At 31.7% G+C, this 20,032-nt stretch overlaps 1 protein-coding gene across 8 annotated transcripts in view; it reads left to right on the top strand.

The window, feature by feature from the left end:
• Positions 1-324: 324 nt before the first annotated feature.
• Bap111 (Brahma associated protein 111kD) overlaps positions 325-20,032 on the top strand; it is a 30,408-nt gene continuing 10,700 nt past the window's right edge. The window contains exons 1-9 of one of the 8 annotated variants that reach the window (XM_088275472.1): positions 325-423; positions 697-785; positions 5,532-5,579; positions 7,408-7,595; positions 8,498-8,704; positions 11,009-11,084; positions 16,675-16,821; positions 16,914-17,047; positions 17,301-17,441. In XM_088275472.1, the coding sequence (XP_088131598.1) occupies positions 722-785; positions 5,532-5,579; positions 7,408-7,595; positions 8,498-8,704; positions 11,009-11,084; positions 16,675-16,821; positions 16,914-17,047; positions 17,301-17,441 (1,005 nt within the window). In that variant the 5' untranslated portion in view covers positions 325-423; positions 697-721. Of the gene's footprint in view, positions 424-696; positions 786-5,531; positions 5,580-7,407; positions 7,596-8,497; positions 8,705-11,008; positions 11,085-14,081; positions 14,164-16,659; positions 16,822-16,913; positions 17,048-17,300; positions 17,442-20,032 lie in introns of all 8 variants that reach the window. The other 7 variants (XM_088275470.1, XM_088275469.1, XM_088275471.1 and 4 more) reach the window with 7 other exon arrangements.

Below are 20,032 nucleotides of genomic sequence, written 5' to 3' on the forward strand. Positions count from 1 at the left end.
TGATTTGCAAGAGCAAAAGCGGTTCCAAGTTCAATGCACTGATAAAATTATTCACAGTTGTAATTTTTCGAGCCTGAAAACATTATGTATCAGTTGATTTGTCTGGATTGCATTTTTTTAATACTTAGGAGTATACATTACTTCTTAGATTAGTACAAAGTTAATATAATACCCTTTGGTGAAAATATAACGAGTGCAATTCAATTTCAATTTAGAAATTCTACAAATTAGTCGTATTTATTACAAAAAAAAATGTAACATCTAACCCCGTTTTTTTAATATGTAGGTACACATAAAGTCAATTAATATTTGATAGACACTTATCTTTTTCTAATAATAATCTATGGTGTCTGGTTCGGTTTGATGCGGATGCGGTTTATTCCTTGTTTTTCGGCTGTCAACGAGTTCTAACATCCTTCAAAAGTGTGTTTATGTGATTTTATTTTTGTGTTTTTAAATTGTTTAGTGTACTTTACTACTTAATTTAACTAATTACGTTGTTTTTTTTCCTTATTTCTTTTACCCCGCGATATTTCAATGTATCGCGACTTGACGCTTATCATGGCATCAATTTAGCTTTTTTGAAGTTTATTACACAAATGTTTAATAATTCAATGAGATGTGTTTTATTTTATTTAAGAGTCGTGTCGCGATTGCGGGTACATTTAAAGTTTTATTTGCATTTGTTTATTTCAGGTTGCCTAATTGGTAAAACATCAACATGGCTCTTCCCAGTAATTACAAACAGATTGCTATGACGATGCCGAGCCCTCAAAACACAACACGTTCGTATAAAGCCTGTTCTACCATAATATTATTTTTTGACATCTCATCAAAGATGAAGAAGAATATGGAAGTCTGGGCATTTACGGGGCTTACGACCGTCATAGGCTGGTTTGAGTGATCACTTTACACACGTGTAACATTCACCAATTCTACCCATTATTGACAACCACATCAAATTCTTGGAAGTTCTATATATATATGAACCAATTTAGAAACCTTGTTCATGAATCACTAAAACTTCACTAGAGACATCTATTGGTGAGATGTAAAGAAGCTTTTTATTAAGCAGAAACTCTTATATTAGTAATAATACATTAGTTGCTCTGGCCAGTTAAAAAAATACATACCAAAATTGTCAATATTTATTAAGCAAAACCTTATGGATGCTCTATACTTGTAATCAGAATAAAATCATGAAGTTAATTTATAACGTAATTTTTTTGTTTAAAAAATATTATAAACGTTAACAAATTCTTCTCCCTGTTGCTTTGCTTGTCTTATTTACATCAGTTTAAGTTTTCGCCTCCGTAGTGTAATGGTCAGCACGCTCGGCTACCGTTCTGGAGGTCCCGGGTTCGATTCCCAAGGGGGGTAAAATAAATATAAGTGATTTTTTCACTGTAATATTTATTCAATATTACCACGGACTGGTACCTGAAGCGGAGGGCTGATCACCTTTCCTTCATGTGTAAAACGATCAAGATAACACTGCGTTTATATGACACAGTGCCCTATGCACCATTTGGGTGCGGATAAGGGTTCAAAAAACAAAACAGTTTTCGTGTGAAATGACAAGCAGTTTACATTTTTATTGCTTTATGATAAAACTAATTTATTTTTTAAAACTGTCTCATAATTAAGTTCATCCGTCATTGTGTGGACAAATCAAATTTGATGAATATTTGATGTCAATGATTGAAAAAATAAATGACAACTGCTATCTTTGTTCTATTAAAAGACGAGAAAAGTTCAACTTTTTATTAAAAATGTCTAAAATATGTTGGTCAATAGCAGAGTTGCTAGATACCCCGATTTAAGTGGGACTGTCCCAAATTCAGCAGTGGTACATTACCTAGGAAATTGTTATTTTAAGACAATTTGGAAAAAATAATGTCCATATTTAAATCAACATTCAACATACTAGCAAGTTAGGTTTTCTTTTTTTAATATGGTGACTGGTCAAATCATGGGATTTTCAAAATTCATTATTTCGTCAGAATTAGATTACTGATGCTCTTTACTTTTCTTTTTTCATGACAATTTTTTTTTCTATTTGCACATTACTTTATTCGGATTCATGTATGTCAAGTTGTGGTCTCGTGGTTTTTGTCATAAACTCTGGGGCCTTGGGTTCAATTCCCATTTTGCATTAACCTGACTTGTATTGTTAACACGTTAAACACCAATTCTAAAATTTGTCAATTTTGTAATTCACAAAAAAAAAACATTTTGGTAATGAACATATTTTAATAATATAATATATTTTTAGTTTATTTAATTTAATTTTTTGATTTGATGATGGGTTCCATAGTTAAAGCATTTTAAATATATTGATTGAGGTCTCTGGTGACTCCCATGGCATTTAACGTGTTACAATGCAAGCATATCAAGTTTTTTTTATAGAGAAACATTTGTGTTTTTACTATTTACAAAAATACTATTTCTGTGAGCCTAAGTGCTTATTATAAGAAATAGGTATCAAATTGTGGTAGAGTGGTTTCAAACTGAGAAACTCTGACTCAAGAGTCCGCGACACTAACCACGGGACCACAACCTGACACAATTTGATAAATTTTGGAAATATTCTACCAATCTAATATCTCAAAAGCGATCATGTCAAATACTGATCAAAGCAAAAGGAATTGTAGTATTAAATCACAAAGGGCTTGCCATAAAAAATATTTTAAACTGTATTTTTTCTGGAGACAATTTGCAGACTCCATATACTCCACATAGGGCGGATATTGTAAAAGAAAAACTGTAATAATTTGATTCATACCACGAACAAAAATATAGAACACCTGTTCTATCCAGTAATGTTGCCAGAAGTGGTGTCCCATATTTTTTGTAACTGGTTGAATTCAGATAATATTCTCAATTATTTTTATATTTTGACTCCTAATATATATATTTTTTTAAATTGTTACTCTAATACCATCTGTCCCAATTTTGGGATTTTTGAAATTTGGTAACCCTGGTTAGGATCCGAAGGTAGGTGTTTTATATAAAGTTTTAAAACTTTGTTATAAAATACCGTTTTACATGTTCTATTTGTATTTCCTATAAAAATGCCTATTTATAAGTATCACTCTTCCTTTAAATAGATTTCCCCCTACTAGACAACTCCTTACAATCCTTCATACATCGCTCACTCCTTTCAACAACGTCACAAATCAAAAAACTTGATTTTACAGGAGATCGTTTTTAAAGTTTAAAAATATACTGAAATGTATTAAAAATAAATATCAAGCCACTTAATGAACTTTTTACTGTGCAACGGATCTTTTAAGGTAAAACCTGGAGGTTTTTTCTCCTTTTGAAAAATATTTGGTAGATTTAAAAAAATAATTAAACAATACCTTTTCTTCAAAATGCAAAAACAACACTTTCTGGTCTGTAGCGGGTAAATATTAAGTTAAAAATATGCCGCTTTTGCTGGGATATGTTACATTTTCTGGGCATTCCGAAAACATGCACAACTGAAAATGGTCAATTTTTGAAATATGACGTTGTTGAAAGGAGTGAGCGATATCTCTTATGTGAAGCATGTTACTGCATAGCTTTCACTAATCTAATATACTTGATCTTAGAGCATTTATTTACTAGTGGAACTTACTATTAATTTATATTATTAGAATTTATTTTAATTTTTTATATTTATAGCTGATAATAAATATGGTCTAGTTGTGTATGATATTTATTTTTAATGACAGCAATCCCACTGCCTTTTATACCAAATTTGATCTGTTACCTCAATCTAGCAATGCCGTGTTAGGTGTCATCAGTAAACCTATTTTTTAAAGATTTTATTCAGGCATTTAACCTTTCTCTTACTGTGCTAAAAAACTTCCGCGTGCAACGATGATATGTATTTTGTACACCATATGAAAATGTGATTTAAAAACGGGAAAAATGTGAATAATCATTGCTAAATATTGCTTTTATTGACCATAGTTGAAGTTGAAATATAACAATTTTGTAATGTTAGCTCTGGTAAGTATCTGAAAACGAGAAAAAAAACATTGCAAGTAGCTGCAATAGCTAGTGTAGCGACACGACCACTGCGAAAGACGATCTGCGCACTACTGGCACTGTAAACACGCTACGACATGCGCGTATATGTAAAGCACGGTACGCACGCAGACACTGAAACGTTTGTGTATTGGTGATTTTATCTCGGATTTTTTCACAAATTATTTACTTCCGTTGCTGCAAATCAATAACTTTACATTAAAATACTTTTATGTAATACGTAATTGTATTACGGAGGAATACAAAAATTCTGAACCCGTATCTATTTTATATTGATATTTTAATTTTTAAAGTCGAGTTGTAGTAAACACATATTGGGAAAGGTTAATAATAATAAAAATACTTTCAAAAGCATTTTTAAAATAGTAAATATATTTAAAATGTATTTCAGAAATATGAATAGTTTATATTGAGGTAAACGATGCTTTAAGCGTAGCTCTTATGTAGAGATATTGGAAACAAATACTGTTATATTATAATATGTACTGGCAAAAAAGTTCGCATTTTTCTGTTGTCTATTTTGATTTCTTAGAATGTTTGCACGCAACACATTGTAAAACCAACATTGTTTAGGTATCACTATTCCAGTATTTTTCATCATGCAATCATCCTTGAAGTTGAACACTGCAAAGCAATCTGAAATGTTGGCAAAAAGTGCTGATAACACACGCCATAATACCCAGAAAAAAGCTACCATCATCAGTATATGTATAAATGTTATATATATATTTTTAAAATTAAAATGGTTTGATTTCTTTTTATAAATAAAATAGTTACGGTGAGGAATTATCTTATGGATTATGTAATTGTCAAATGACAAAAGTCCCAATATGTAAATTATAAACAAATTATATAAATAAAGAATGTATACCGCATGCCTTTAGATGTTAAATTTATACAAAACGAGAGTTTAAAATGAAATTATTATGGAACTACAATATTAACTCCAAGATAAGTAATTAATGCTACATATTATTTAATTTCAAAATATTTTTCAATTTATATTTAAATTCATTCAAAGACATTACGTCCGCATAACTTGTTCCGAGTTAGGTTATTTTACATATTTAATTATGATTTTTTAAATGACAAAATGGTCAAATTCAAAACTTGCATCTTGTGTAAATGTTGAAGCATTGTGTTATATATTTAATTTTAATAGAACTGCTAGAATTGGCTTAGATATTAGTTGCCATATTGAATGCTTATAGAACTCTCTTTTCTGTTTACAGTAGAATGAGCTTTTTTTTATAAAAAGAAACTTATGAGCACAAATCAGAGGCCAGTATTATAACATACAGTATGTATTTGGTAAAATGTCATTGTAATTTTGATATTAGGATGGGATTGCTTCTATTTTAAATATTCATTATATTATTTTCTCTCCTTATTTTACTAATACTGCATCTCGTTGCCTGCTGTTACCCTTTGGCAGTTATGCATTTAGTATTTTAATTTCCAGTATGTTTTTTTTCCATGTTGTGTGTGTACAGACATGATGATGACCGCTGGTTCACCCATGGCATACAATTTACTAAAAGGTAACGTAGAATTGACGCTTGATTACGCTTTAAAATTTATATATTAATATTGATTTATTAACTGATTGATATTGACGTACATCACACTAAGTAGCTCTCTGTAAAATTTTGATAATTTGTCAAAATATTAATTGGACTTGTTTTTCATAATGTAAAATATTTTACTCTTCATATTTTGACACCACAACTCCAAATTTTTTACTTGTCCCTGTTAAACAACGTGGATGTGATGTTTTTTTTTATGTATCAATATTAAAAACTACCTACAGAATTTAAAAAATATATCTCACTTTTAGATTTTTACATATTTATAAGGTTAATTTATCAAAAAAGGATATCTCAATTTTATAAGCTAACTTATAACTAAAAAGAATTAATGGTGATTTGATTTTATTACATACTTTATATCATTATTGATTTTAAGATCATTGTGTAGCGTTTTGATAAAATTAAATCAAACATCAATTCATAAAAATTCATATTTTTCAAATCTGGTTATAGTAATCTTTTAATACAGTTTTGCCTCTAAATGTCCACCATTTTGAAATATACTTGAAATTACTTTTGCTCGACTCATGTGTGCCATTTTATGTCGTTATTCATAAGACTTTTAAGAATTCAATTTTATAAAACATGAAAGGATGATCAAATTAAAATATTTGATGTCGATGTTATTCAAGTTATAAATATTTATCTCAAAAATGATATTCGGTAACTGTACTTTTGTAAGAAAAACTGTTATGTTGGCTGTTCTTAATAAATATTTAAATACTTAAACGGTTTCAGTTGCTAATGATCTTTCGTAGTGGTACACACATTTCTTCGCTTCATCGGCAGAATTAGAATCATTCAATTAGATGAAGATTATTCGCTGCACACATTACTATTTAGGATTTCGTAAATCTGCATATTACAGTATAATAAAACAACCAAACGTACTTTGATTTGGTCGATGCATCTAACAGTATTTTTGCATGTTAGACTGCAGTAACTTTTTGTTGAATATTTTCGCTTCCAATGCCCCTCTAGTTGCATAGCTTTTTAGAATTTAATCAATTTGTATGGCTGTTTCTTCTTTTCTGTTTTCTGTTTTTTCCGCACCTTCTCCGATACAATTCCCGCCTGATTCCTTTGTTTCATTCATTATTGATCCTCTCCATCTAAAAACCCTTTAACCTTATAACCTTAATAAAATATATTCATAACTATGCCATTTATCTTGTAACATTACACATTTTACAAATCATGATCCCCTTCACTTAACCTCGTAATTTACACATTGCAACATACCCTCTTGCAAATTCGTAACCTATTTTTGTCTACAACTACATTTGAATTGTGACCGTTTTCAAATCTTTATTGTTTTCATGCTATTAATTGTCTTTGATTTTTATTAATTTACTTACTTTACGCCTCTAAATCATCGATCATTCTTACATTCATCTACTCGCCTATCCTTTAAGTTTGAGTTTATACTTGATTGTGTGTTAAACGCGATCATTTACCGCTTTATTTCCGCGTGTTATCCCGTCTTATTTCTTACCGACTTTAAATCATTGATTATTCTCACATTCATTCACTCACCTTTCCTTTGATTTTGATAATTTATCGCTTTATTTTCGACTTTAATTCATTGATAATCACATAATCAAATCATTCACTCGCCCATCCTTTGAGTTTGGTTCTTCATTGTATGTTGGACACATCATTTATCGCTTTATATTCGCGTGTTACGATGGCTGTCCGTTCCGTCTTATTTCTTTCACCGCATTCGCCATTCCGCCTGACACCTCTCCCCCTCCCCTGGCACTCTCCCTTGAATCATAAGGCGGCCAAGCTAACCATATGCTCGGGTGGGGCCACCGTCCCGCAGAGCGCCTCAGGGCCGGGGGCGCCATGTCGCAGGACGGGCGCGCGGGCGGCGGCGGCAAGGACGACAAGACGAGCCCCTTTGTCACCACCCCCCACTCGCATCCCGGATTTGTGCCGCAGAAAGTCGGAAAGGGCTCGGCTAATGTGAGTACAAAATTACTAAAAATTTTCCTTAACTTTTAAAAATTTATTTTTTTAAATTTCTTTGGTTAGCTTGTATTACATTTAATACAAACTGTTTTTACATATATTATTTAATATGTTTCCAATCATTCAACATCCCTAATCCCTGATAGATAATTTTGTCTGTGAATGCTAATCAACACAAAAAAATAAAGCCACTCATGATCTACCCAAACTCTTTTGCCTAACGGTCAAAATGACCTGATGATGAAATGATTATTCAAAAACCGGTTGTCATAAATTAGTGTTAATCAAAGTGGTATTACACTAAGTGAACGATGAATGATAACGGGAGTGTTATATTACAATACCACAAAGTTATCAATTCTTTTAATATACAAAATATATTGTTAGAATTGCCTAGAATTCTTAGAATTGCCTTCCTTATTATCACAAATTTGTAATTTATATTTTTTTAAATGTTCAAGTATTATCTACCCTCTGATTGCAAAGCTATATATGGTATCAAATGTTTTGATCACTAGTCTGTTTTTTTGTCAGTTAGAAGATATCGCTGTATAGCAAAAAGCTCGCCAATGTACTTATTTATTTCTGTACATGAAGTTTAAATAATTAAATAAATAAAATAAAGCTATGATAATAGTCCTTAAGAAAAATAGATATAAGAATGAAGAAAAAATGAGAGAAGAACTCAACTGGTTACCTATAAAAGAGACTAATATTAATATAATATGCTTATTTTTATACATAATTTTTTTAACGATTGAATGCCATCTCTTAGACGAAATATGCAGCAAAACGATGTATGATCTTCGAAAGGAAAGAATGCAAGGCTGAAAAAAGCATTATCAATAAGGAAAATACGAATAGATAAATAAATATGATTTCCGTTTTCACTTCAGTCTGCCGCGAATACGCCGAAGCCCCCCAAGCCGCCAGAGAAGCCCCTCATGCCGTACATGAGGTACTCCCGCAAGGTCTGGGACTCGGTGAAGGCTGCCAACCCCGAACTGAAGCTGTGGGAGATTGGCCGGATCATCGGGTCCATGTGGAGGGATCTGCCGGACCAAGAGAAGACGCATTTTGTAGATGAATATGAGGCTGAAAAGGTAAAAGGGACAATTTGATTGTTACATTAGTTTAAAATAAAACGAGTACTTACATTTCAAAAGTAGCTATGTCCAAATTAGTTATATTGACAATTTTGCAAAATGAATATTAAATCTTAGTCAACAATTTTTTTTAACTGCTCACGCAAACAGAAACCAAAAGAAATGTCAATGTTTATGAAATAGAATATAAAAGTCTGAGTATTTATAGGGCTTACAACCTATCATAGGCTGGTGTAAGTGATCACCATTCTACCCATAATTGATAATCACTCTAATTTTAAAAGTTATATATCCTTTAATTAACACCTTCTTTCGCGTGTGAGTTCTCATCACCATCTATTTTTGGTTGAGTAAGTTTTTTTTATTTAGTAGAAAACTTCATGAAATGTGTTAAAGATTCTTTCCAAATTATTTTAGTACTTCCATACTCAAAATATTGAGAAACGAAGTGTTTTTCTTAAATTCATATAATTAGTGCTGAATTTGATATAGCTGCTTTTGAAATATGAGGGACACAAATCAATATTTAATCTATGCTATAATTTAAGAGATACTAATCTGTATTTTTCCATTTAAACGCAAGAAAAAATATAAACAAACATCGTCCCACCCTGCAATTACATATTCCATAATTGAATTTATGTTTTTTTTTTAATGTCAAATTGTCTTCTACTTATAATTAAACTATTGCACTTTGCACTATAGAGAGAAAAATTTCACCACATAAAAAAAAGATAAATTGTTTCTATGTTCTTTCATTGTTTTATCCCTAATTCTCTTTCATCTCAGATTTTAAGTGTTGGAAGAATGGAGCAGAATGGGATAGAAATGTTTATTTACATTTCTTACAGATTTTGTATCATCAGATAAAAAACAGTTTGCAATCGGAATGGGACATTTCCAAAAGAAATATATTATATTGTTACCTTTGAAATACAGTTGTCTCTCAGTATTTGCAGAGGTCATGTTCCTAGAAAAGGTCGCAAATAGGAAAGCTGAAGATATTAAGACTCTTTTGGCATTTCTCCAAACTGACAACTTTGACCTAACAAGCTTTTTCAACAATAACTTCAATAATAACTTTCTTATATAATCACCATGTATCTCATTGCAACTCAACACATTGGATAAGGTGAAGTTTGATAAAGAAATGTAATTTGATGCGGGTGATATAAGATCACATCGAAAGAATGATGACAGAAAAGAATCGATAATATTTTTGTTTTATAATGATACTTATCCCACATATCGGTCACTCCTTTTAACAACGTCAAATATCAAAAAACTAGATTTTTCTGGAGATCGTTTTTAAAGTTAAAACGTATAATTAAATGTATTGAAAGTAAATATCAAGCCACTGATTGAACTTTTTACTGTGCAACAGATCTTTTAAGGTAAAACCTGAATGTTTTTTCTCCATTTGAAAAATATTTAGTATGTATATTTAAAAAAATTATTAAACAATACCTTTGCTTAATTATTTTTTTAAACAACTGAAAATTAACAATTTTTGATTTATGACGTTGTTGAAAGGAGTGAGCAATATGTGACCTATGACATAGCAAAGCAAACAAGAAATTAGACGTTTTATGTTTTATTTGTGTATAAAGTTAAAGCTAACCAAAATGCATAAAAATGTGCAACATAATATTTCTGAAACACAAATATGTACGCAATCCGCAATGTAAGGTTTTTGAAAAGCAAAAATAATGTGTTTATTGTAATATCGGCCTTATAATTAAGTTATAATAAAACTTATAATGATTTTAAAACAAAATTATTTTGTTGTATTACAAATGGAAAATCACAAAGTTCATGCTTTAAATATTAATTATAACTTTTAAATATTAAAATTTAGTAGATTTAAGGGATACCAGTAGATGGAGTGAAAATTTTACACATATATGAAAAAATTGAATTATCAACCTGCTAACCTGAAAAGTCCTTTTTTAATTACGCGACAATAAATGGGTGCTTATTCGTAAAGATGTGACAACGCATCTTACAAATATGTCAATAATCCAACAACAAAAGAGCAATTAATGGACAACATTGAACGTGCGATTGCGTTTTATTTTTATTTTTAAATGGTATCACTCTTAATGAAATTTTATATTTATGCGCCCGGTCAACAGGTTGATAATGATTGAAATGTATGTATGGCTCTTTCTCTTTAATTTGTCGCTTGTACTAATTTTTATTTCCGGTGAAGACATTATTCATGAATACGTAAAACTACATATACTGAGAGACAATTGTGTACATGAAATGGTTTGATTTAAATTGAATTCTGTATCTTAGGCTCAGTATAATGAGTTGATGAAGGCTTACCACTCTTCTCCGGCATATATACAGTGGATGGCGTTTAAAAACAGAGGTATAGGTCATTTATGCAACAAACATAGCGGTGGTGATAACAAACATTTCTAGGAACAACATTTTCTAAAATCGCTTTTCTTTGAACAAACTTGCTTTCTTCTTCTTGCAAAGGTTTTAGCCTAAATTGTCTTATCCAATATCTTGGGTCTATTCACAAACTTTTATTTTTGATTTTTAATCTGACTATTAATCTTGCAAACTATACTGTATCAGTGTTTTTTTAAAATATTTTTTCAAATTATAATATCATTGATCGAATCAAAATTGATTGATATCCATATTAGTAAAAACGTAAATATTTGTTTCTTCAAAATCTTCAATCTACTTAACCACTTCACACTCCAAATAAATGTATTTTTTATTGCATTTTAATTATGTACTCGTTATTTTGAAACAACATTTTGTTTTGTATGAAGATATCAAATGTGATAAGAGTGCGGACACAATGCCAAGTGAACAAGCTCACAGATGAGCGAGCGGATCTAACGTAAAAGCTAATTTGCGCTCACCAGTGTGCGTGCGAGTGTGAAGCGGTTAAGTAATTCACCAATTCTTTGAAATTTTGACATAATGTTACATTTTAATACATACCTTTTTTTATTTGCATGTGTGACAGATAAAAAACATGTTTTTGGACCATTTGAAGTTATTTTGTTAATATCAAAAAAGTCAGAAACACACTATTTATGAAAATACTCTATTTGTCACTCTATTTTGTTTATTCGTGGAAATGATAAGCTACAGATTTTTTGTTGGCAAAATTTGTGGAAATGTTGTTCTGGTGATATGTGCAAATTCTAATATACAGCTTGCAATATGGGGTAGCCTGTTCCTTAATAATGCTAATACATGTAAACCCATCCTTGCTTAATATTCCCCATAATAATTATAATATTAAACCACCGCTTGGTATTGGACTAGCCTAAAAGGTATAACATAATACATATGTACATGAAATTTTATTTGATTTATTTCAAGTAATACATATACAACAAAATGTTTTATTTATCCTGCTCAGTGATATCTTGATATATTCTCTTTGTTGATAATTCTCAGTAGTGGTAACCAAATGTTTTAATGCTGCAACAATCAGCCCTAGTATTTTATCCTGGACTGCCACCTGAAATAAAATAATGGTATTATAACTTTAATTTATATTCAAAACATCTTTTTTCACATATCTGGTTTTGCAAACCTCCAACAACCTGGTCAAATTACAAGCTGCATAAAAAATTAAAAATATGTTTTCAGGCGTTTCTCAGTACTTATGTAAAATAATCTGGTTAATACATCTACATAAAAAGATCTCCGCTAAATAAAAGCTGTCTTAAATCAACTACAGATGACTTTAGCGAAGTCACACATAAAGGCGGAGACTGATTGGAGCATTTCGTCATAACAAAACATCGTAACATCACTCGCGGCGAGCATGTTACGTTATGACGTTACGGCATTGCTGACTGACCGCGATCAGTGCTCGCTAGTGGCCTTGTGCTCAGTGTTGCCATATGTCACACCGAAAAATCTGAAAATCTGAATCAATAACCCAAAATCTATATGAATCTTTGCAACATTGCATTCGTACTGTAGTTAAAATGTCGGACGACGAAGACGTGATTCTTGGTTCTGTGATTTTAATATATTAATGCTTACTCCAAATGAAGAAAAAAAAAAACGTTACTGGATTTCAAACTTGTACGAAAGAATTCCCCGCAGTTGGGGGAATTTCCCACAGATTGGCAACTTTGTACTAACCTAAAATTGCATCCGGCTTCGGATGGAGCATTCGGAACGAGCGGCGAGCAGCTCAGCTCGGTGTACTGACTGCCTGAATGCTCGCATCGTAACATGTTACTTTACGACGAAATGCTCCGGTCAGTCTCCGCCTTAAGGTTTCATGTTATGATAAATGTAGGAGTTTCAAAAATGTAAGTAGTGTGGTTGTCAATCATGGGTGAACGGTCAATGTTACACATATGTAAAGTGATCACTTAACCAGCGTATGACAGGAGATAAGCCCTGTAAATACCCAGACTTCAATATTCTTCTTCATTTATATCAAGATGTCAAAATGTTGAATTTATATCTTCAAAGCTTTTAATACATTGCAATATAATACTATTCTTTTTCTTTAAATACCACTTTTCAATGCCGTTTTGTTGTATAATGTATCTTTGAAATGAATTAAATAAACAAATTTATAAAAATTAATTCCCTGTAAATAAATGTACTTACTAATGTGTGATTTTTAAACTGTCCTGGGATTCATCCTGTTGTATTGTCTTAGAACTGAGAATTAAGGATTTTTACATGTTTAGAAATCACTGAACTATAGGATTGCGATTGGTTGAATGCACTTATTAGAGCACCCCCTATACTGTAATAACAATCCTCTTATTTCTTCAGCATTCATAGACAAATAAAAAAAATAGGTAGGTTTGAAAATCACGATGCAACAAGGGCTAATATAGTTTTGATTTTTTCTCTCTTAGTTTAAATTCGACTTATAGATAAATCTGTCAATATTTTTTTCCATACTAAATAACACATAAAAATCCACTTCTAAATTGTAGTATTAATGTGTTTGCCTACCGTAGACAAGCCCTCAAGTGCGAATTCTGATCATCTGAAAATAGTATATTCTCACTATAGCTATCAAATATGTTACTCATGACTGGCACTTGAAGCATAAGACAGATAATTGTGCCTTCATGCATGTTACAATTGAGATAATACAGTGTCTAGTGTACCACTGAGAACAAAAAGGTTTAAGAATACAGTATTTAAAAATCTGAATGCAATGTTCTTCAAAAAGGTTCATTAGTATTTTTAAAACATTTTGAAAATGGAATATTTTTTTCTCCATCCCATTATTTATCAGAAGTTAAAAAGTATCTTTGTCTATGGATGCTCACACCAATCACAATCTGGCACGCCTAACTGCAAGGACTAATACTTTCCCCCCAATACGGTCACGATGCATTACGTTTTCCAGTTGGATTATGAGAAGAGCCTCAAGGCTTATCACAATTCTCCGGCATATCTCGCTTACATCGCCGCCAAGAACAAAGCAGCTGGTAAGCGTAAGTGTTGCCTGCGTCTCCCTATCCCGCTTTTTAATTGGATATCTGATTTACCAATAAAGTACCTACCTGCTTGTCTATTCCATTCTGTTTGTTATCTATGGAGTATTTTCGAATATAATTTCAAACCTTTGCCATAGATTATACTCTTAAACAAAATAACGTTTTTTGTTTTTAGTTTTTTTTTTACAAAATATTAAAAGTGTTTTCTTGGTACACCAGATGTTATAAAATGAATAATATTTAAACAAATATTATGGTTAAATTATACATTGCATATTATACAATCCAAGCATGCTTAGCTTATAATTTCAACATGTTTATAATATAATTTTTGTAAAATAACATTCAGTTTTAAATTTTCAACAAAAACTTGAAGTAAATTAATTTATCAAACAAAGACGATTGATATATTGATAAATAACGTGTTGATATATTAATAAAGTTTATAAATATATTAATTAGCATCCCTTTTCACAGAAAACTCGTATTTAATTTAAGTAAATTGAATATGAAGTTCTATAGCTAAACAAATACATATAGGTTTTTCCATATCCAATGTATAAAAAAGTTACCAAATTATTATCAGTCAGTGTCCATATTTGTTCTCTGTAAAAAAATTGATGAATGGCAGTAATTTATTTTGACTATTTCAATTTAAAAAAAATATTTATATGAATCAGATATTTATTTTTTCTTGAAATTTCTTTTGATTTGTACTTGTACTATGCATTGGATACCGAATGACAATATATTGTATTATGACTAATATTTATATATACCATACTCTTGTGGAAATAATTTTGGACACTTTTTTATTTCTTTCTTTGAATTATTAGCTGCTCAGGAAACATATTTTTCGCATCCCAGATTACTGTTTTACTTTTTAAAATATATTTATTACATTTCTATTGAATATTAATCATGATTTTGAAATATTCATTCTCTAACATATTTAAAAAATAAGAATAATAAATCATATAATATGTAAGTTCCCTGTATGCACAATTTTAGTTTTTTTGTCAATTTTTATCAATCACAGGGAGCTTCCCAAGTTTTACTTTTCGGTTAATGTTCAAATATTATAATAGATCATTTTTTCATTTCCCATAAAAGACAATTAGTCAAATGATGAATTACACAATTGAAATTTTAAAAAAATCTTAGAATGTACTGTCTGCCTCCGTAGTGTAATGGTCAGCACGCTCGGCTACCGTTCTGGAGGTCCCGGGTTCGATTCCCAAGGGGGGTAAAATAAATATAAGTGATTTTTTCACTGTCATATTTATTCAATATTACCCTGGACTGGTACCTGAAGCGGAGGGCTGATCACCTTTCCTTCATGTGTAAATGATCAAGATAACACTGCGTTTATATGACGTAGTGCCCTATGCACCATTGGGGTGCGGATAAGGTTTATTATTTTTTTTTATGTAACAGATTTCAAAAAAGTGTCCCAAAAAGAGATCCACTAACAATTTTCGCTTTTTTATATTTTAATGTTTGCATTTTCCTATTAACCATTTATTATTTGACGCTTGGAATATCAAAATGTTTGACCATTTTAATGGTGAACTGTATCGGTGAGTCTTGTGCATTTTTTATTATCTTTCTTATAATACAGGGATTTCTAAGGAAATCATAGCTAATTTTGCCATTGAAAATATATAGAATAGTTTTTACTAAATAAGCATAATCAAATCATAATTAATTTCCTAAATACTTCCATAAAACTTTTTACACAATTGTATTTTTTTTTTCCTTTTTTTTAGTTCCATGAAAAAAGGATAATATATTATTAACTAATGTGACCTTTGAAAGATATGTAGAATAATTAAACATTTAAGGCAGTATAATGGGGATTCACAATTTCCTTTTTTCTCTATTTTAATTACTAACACATTTCAGACGGGTGTTATTTACGCCTGCGGACGGCTGGCGACGGTATTCGATAATCGTGTACATATAGTTTAGACCTTAACAAAGATATTAGTACATAATTTTCATATAATATTATTAACTAATTCCTCCTTTTCTGACTTAACAATGAGGCATGCGCAGAAGGTAAAAATACCCTTCCCGTCCTTAAGCCTCAATCTACCGGACAGGTAGAAATATCTTTCCCGTCCTAAGTGTGTTAAGTTAGGTTAGGTTATGTTAAAGGAACAATTTGTCACTTGTTCTATGTAATATTAAATTAGCCATATTAGGTTAGCGGGGGAGTATGGGCATTTTTCCTTGAAAAAGTAAAATTTTTCCTTGAAATCAGTCAGCTTTAGTTAATTCAAATCATTTAGGCTAGGTAAGGTTAGGTTAGGTTAGTTTAAGTCACTTTTTTATGTAATAGTAGATTAACTAAATCATATTAGGTTGGCGGAAGTATAGCCATTTTTCCTTGGATATAACCGCTCAACTTTAGCTGATTCGATAATTTAGGTTAGGTTAGGTAGAATATTTGGTGATTTTTCAATGAAATATCAGGTAATATAGTCTCTGTGTTGCCAGTTGTGGGCGGTCTTGAGGAGAGGGACGAGTCTAGCGGCGGGGGAGGGGGGCGTTCCGGCAGCGGCGGGAACAGCAAAGCTCAGCAGGCGCAGCAGAACGCACACCAGGACAGAAGGATCGACATTCAGCCCGCGGAAGATGAGGAAGGTGGGGTGAAAACAGTATCAATTGAATATCAAAAAAGCAATTTTTTAAAGGCGATTGTGAGTTACTTTTGTATCGTTTGATGTTTTTTTCAGATCAAGATGATGGGCTGTCTCAGAAGCACATTGCGTATGCTCGATATTTGCGAAACCATCGGCTCATCAATGAGATATTCTCAGATGCTGTGGTGCCGGATGTAAGATCCGTTGTTACAACAGTGAGGATGCAGGTATATGACATATTTTGTTGGATCATTTATATAGTGCCATTTTTGAAAAGAGATATGACTTTATGGTGGCTCTCGGGAGGCATGCGAAATACATGGCCTAGACAACTAAATCGCCTTTTCTTGCCGACAGTTGTGACTATGGATTGCTGTGTCCTACACCGTATTTCTCCATTCCTCACAAAGTCAATCCTGAAATTCTTCAGTGTAAAATAACTCATTTTTAATATTACATAAATTTAATTTATAATCCCAGGTGCTGAAGCGTCAGGTCCAATCCCTCACAATGCACCAGAGGAAATTGGAGACTGAACTGCAGCAGATTGAAGAGAAGTTCGAAGCCAAGAAACGCCGCTTTCAGGAGACCAGTGATGCTTTCCAAGAGGAACTTAAAAAGGTAACATTTTGAATTTATAAATTTAAAATGTAATAATTTGTGATGTATATACAGTGATGCCTCGCATCACATACTTAATTCGTTCCAGGAGCAAGTACGTTAAGTAAAAAGCTCGCTATGTGAAAAGTGTTCCCATAACAATACGTGTCCAAAAAATTAATTTGTTCTGTAGCATAAAATATAGTAATGTAACATCAGCCTCAGCTGAGTTTGGACAGTGTGTGTTGGTAAACTCCTGAACCTTTACGCATTCGACCAGGACGTCCCTGATGGCAGCAGTTGAGATTGGTTGGTTTGATTGCTCCTCCTCGTTCGTTGTCAGATAAATCTTCCCTTTGAGCTTCATCATGTTGCTTTTTATATTGGGAGTATGCATTAATTCATGCATTTTTTTTTCTAATATTAAGGCTTTATTGTACTTTTGTTGCTACGGAACTTGCTCTCAATGTTTTAATTTTTTATGTTTTTAAGTTTTTAATGTTATTTTTAAAAAAAACAATTTGTTTTTGTTTTCTGATAGTCAAATATTTTTTGTATTTTATATTATTAACACTATTATTCTAGTTCTACTTATAATACCTATTGTATTCTAGCCAGTGCCCTTTACTAAGACCTAAATTATATTGTATACCCACACACAGGCCATGCCTTTGTGGGATCTTTTTTTGTGTTTATATTTTATTCATATTTTTTTGTATTTAAATTTGTGTCATGTTTGTATAATGCAAAAGAATTTAAAATAATAAAAAAATTAAAAAAAAACTTTCTGTTGAATGTGTATGATAGGTAAGTTTATACTTTAATCATTTTATTGACATTTAAATTTATTTTAAGTATACTGGGCGGGAAACAGAGTTCTTGCAGATTTTACATACGTATTGGAAGTATGCATTTTTTTATTTTTAATTTAAGCCTTTATTGTGAAAAAATGGTTATACATTCAATGTTCAAATTATTGTCCATGGGAAGCTACGACATTTGCCCATCTTTTTGGCAGTTTGTGGATTCCATCCCAAAAGAACTTCTCCAGCTTGGGGCGGCAAGAACGATTTGAGCCATTTTTTGATAACCTGTTCTGAAGTGAAGTGTATTCCCGTGAGGGCATTCTGCATTGATCTGATCAAGTAGTAATCAAAAGGGGCCATCTTTGGGCTATAAGGCGGGTGAGGTAGAACTTCTCACCCACTGGTTTCCAAATAGTTTTTAACCGGTCTTGCAACATGTGGAACGTCTCTTGGCAAAAACTTGCAAGATGGCATGGCTTTATTACATATTAAGTTATTAAATTTTGCAATGAAATTCATACGGCACCCAATTTTCAAGCTTTAACCTCTAAGGTAGTATGGCCGTACCCGTACGGCGGTAAATGTCATTGCAAATCGAAGTATGGCCGTACCGGTACGGTTATGGTCATACAGGCTGTATTCATAAGTAAACGTCAGAAATGGATTTACCAACGGCATCTAGCGGCTTTCCCCCATAATATTTTAAAAACTAAACGAAATTAGCGGTATTATCGACTTTACAAAAGCGATTTCAAAATATGTGTGACGTCACAATCATCTTTCGTGGTGTTCGAAACCAGTTTGAACACGTGCGCGCATGTCATCGCGTATACGTATATTTCTCCCGCGAAAATTGCATTTTTATATAAATTGTTTTGTGATTACTTTTTGAAAGTTTTTGAACACGGTTTTATTTTAAAAAAAAAGTATTTTGTTTGGTGTTTTTGTGTTTTATTGACAATATTTTTATTCTTTGCATACCTTTATTTACGTACTATTTGATAGCGAAAGCCCGTTCGTAACTTTGTGTTGTGAAATTTTTGTGTTGTAATTTTTCTTTTATAAATTATCTGTCCCTCAATTTACGATCATGTCGCATAGTTTTATTGAAAAGGACATCTTCGATGCTTTAGTTGAAAGCGAAGATGAAGAGTTATACGAAAATATCGACGATTTACCTATTGAGTCTGATAGCTCTTCTGAAGAATCTTCATCGTCAGAGGTAGAAGATGACCCAGAGCTGTCTACATCTAAACGTAGAAGACAAGAAGCGCGTAAATGGTTTGATAGTGATTTTGTCCCCACGTTATATAATTTCGACTGTAGCCAATCTGTTATGTAGACAATTGGTATACCAGTCCCGTTTTATTTTCTGTTAGAAAATAAAACGAATGCCTGCGGAACGGCAAAAACAAACAGGAAAAATATGCCGAAGATCAGTACAAATAAAATGAAAAAAGGAGAAGTCACTTTTTATCACTCTGATGGACTGATGGCTCTAAAATGGAAAGACAAAAGAGAGATAGTGATGCTTACAAGCAAGAAAAGATACAAAATTCATGTGTGAAGTGTGCAACGTCGCTTTGTGTATACATCCATGTTTCAAAGCCTACCACACCAAAAAACATTATTAGTCATGTTTTGTGTTTCATCTATGTATTTATATGTATTTTTAATTATTTTGTAAGTGTAAGTTTTCAATTACTTTTAGTGGAGTGAAGATTATTACTGATTAGACTTGTGTACGAATATTTTGACACCGCAACCAATAGTTGACGACACCTGAAATAAACATACGATTTTTCA

The sequence above is a fragment of the Brachycentrus maculatus genome, unplaced genomic scaffold (genome assembly GCF_059751285.1).
Source record: "Brachycentrus maculatus isolate JH-2025_06_01 unplaced genomic scaffold, ASM5975128v1 h1tg000880l, whole genome shotgun sequence".
Classification (NCBI taxonomy): domain Eukaryota; kingdom Metazoa; phylum Arthropoda; class Insecta; order Trichoptera; family Brachycentridae; genus Brachycentrus; species Brachycentrus maculatus.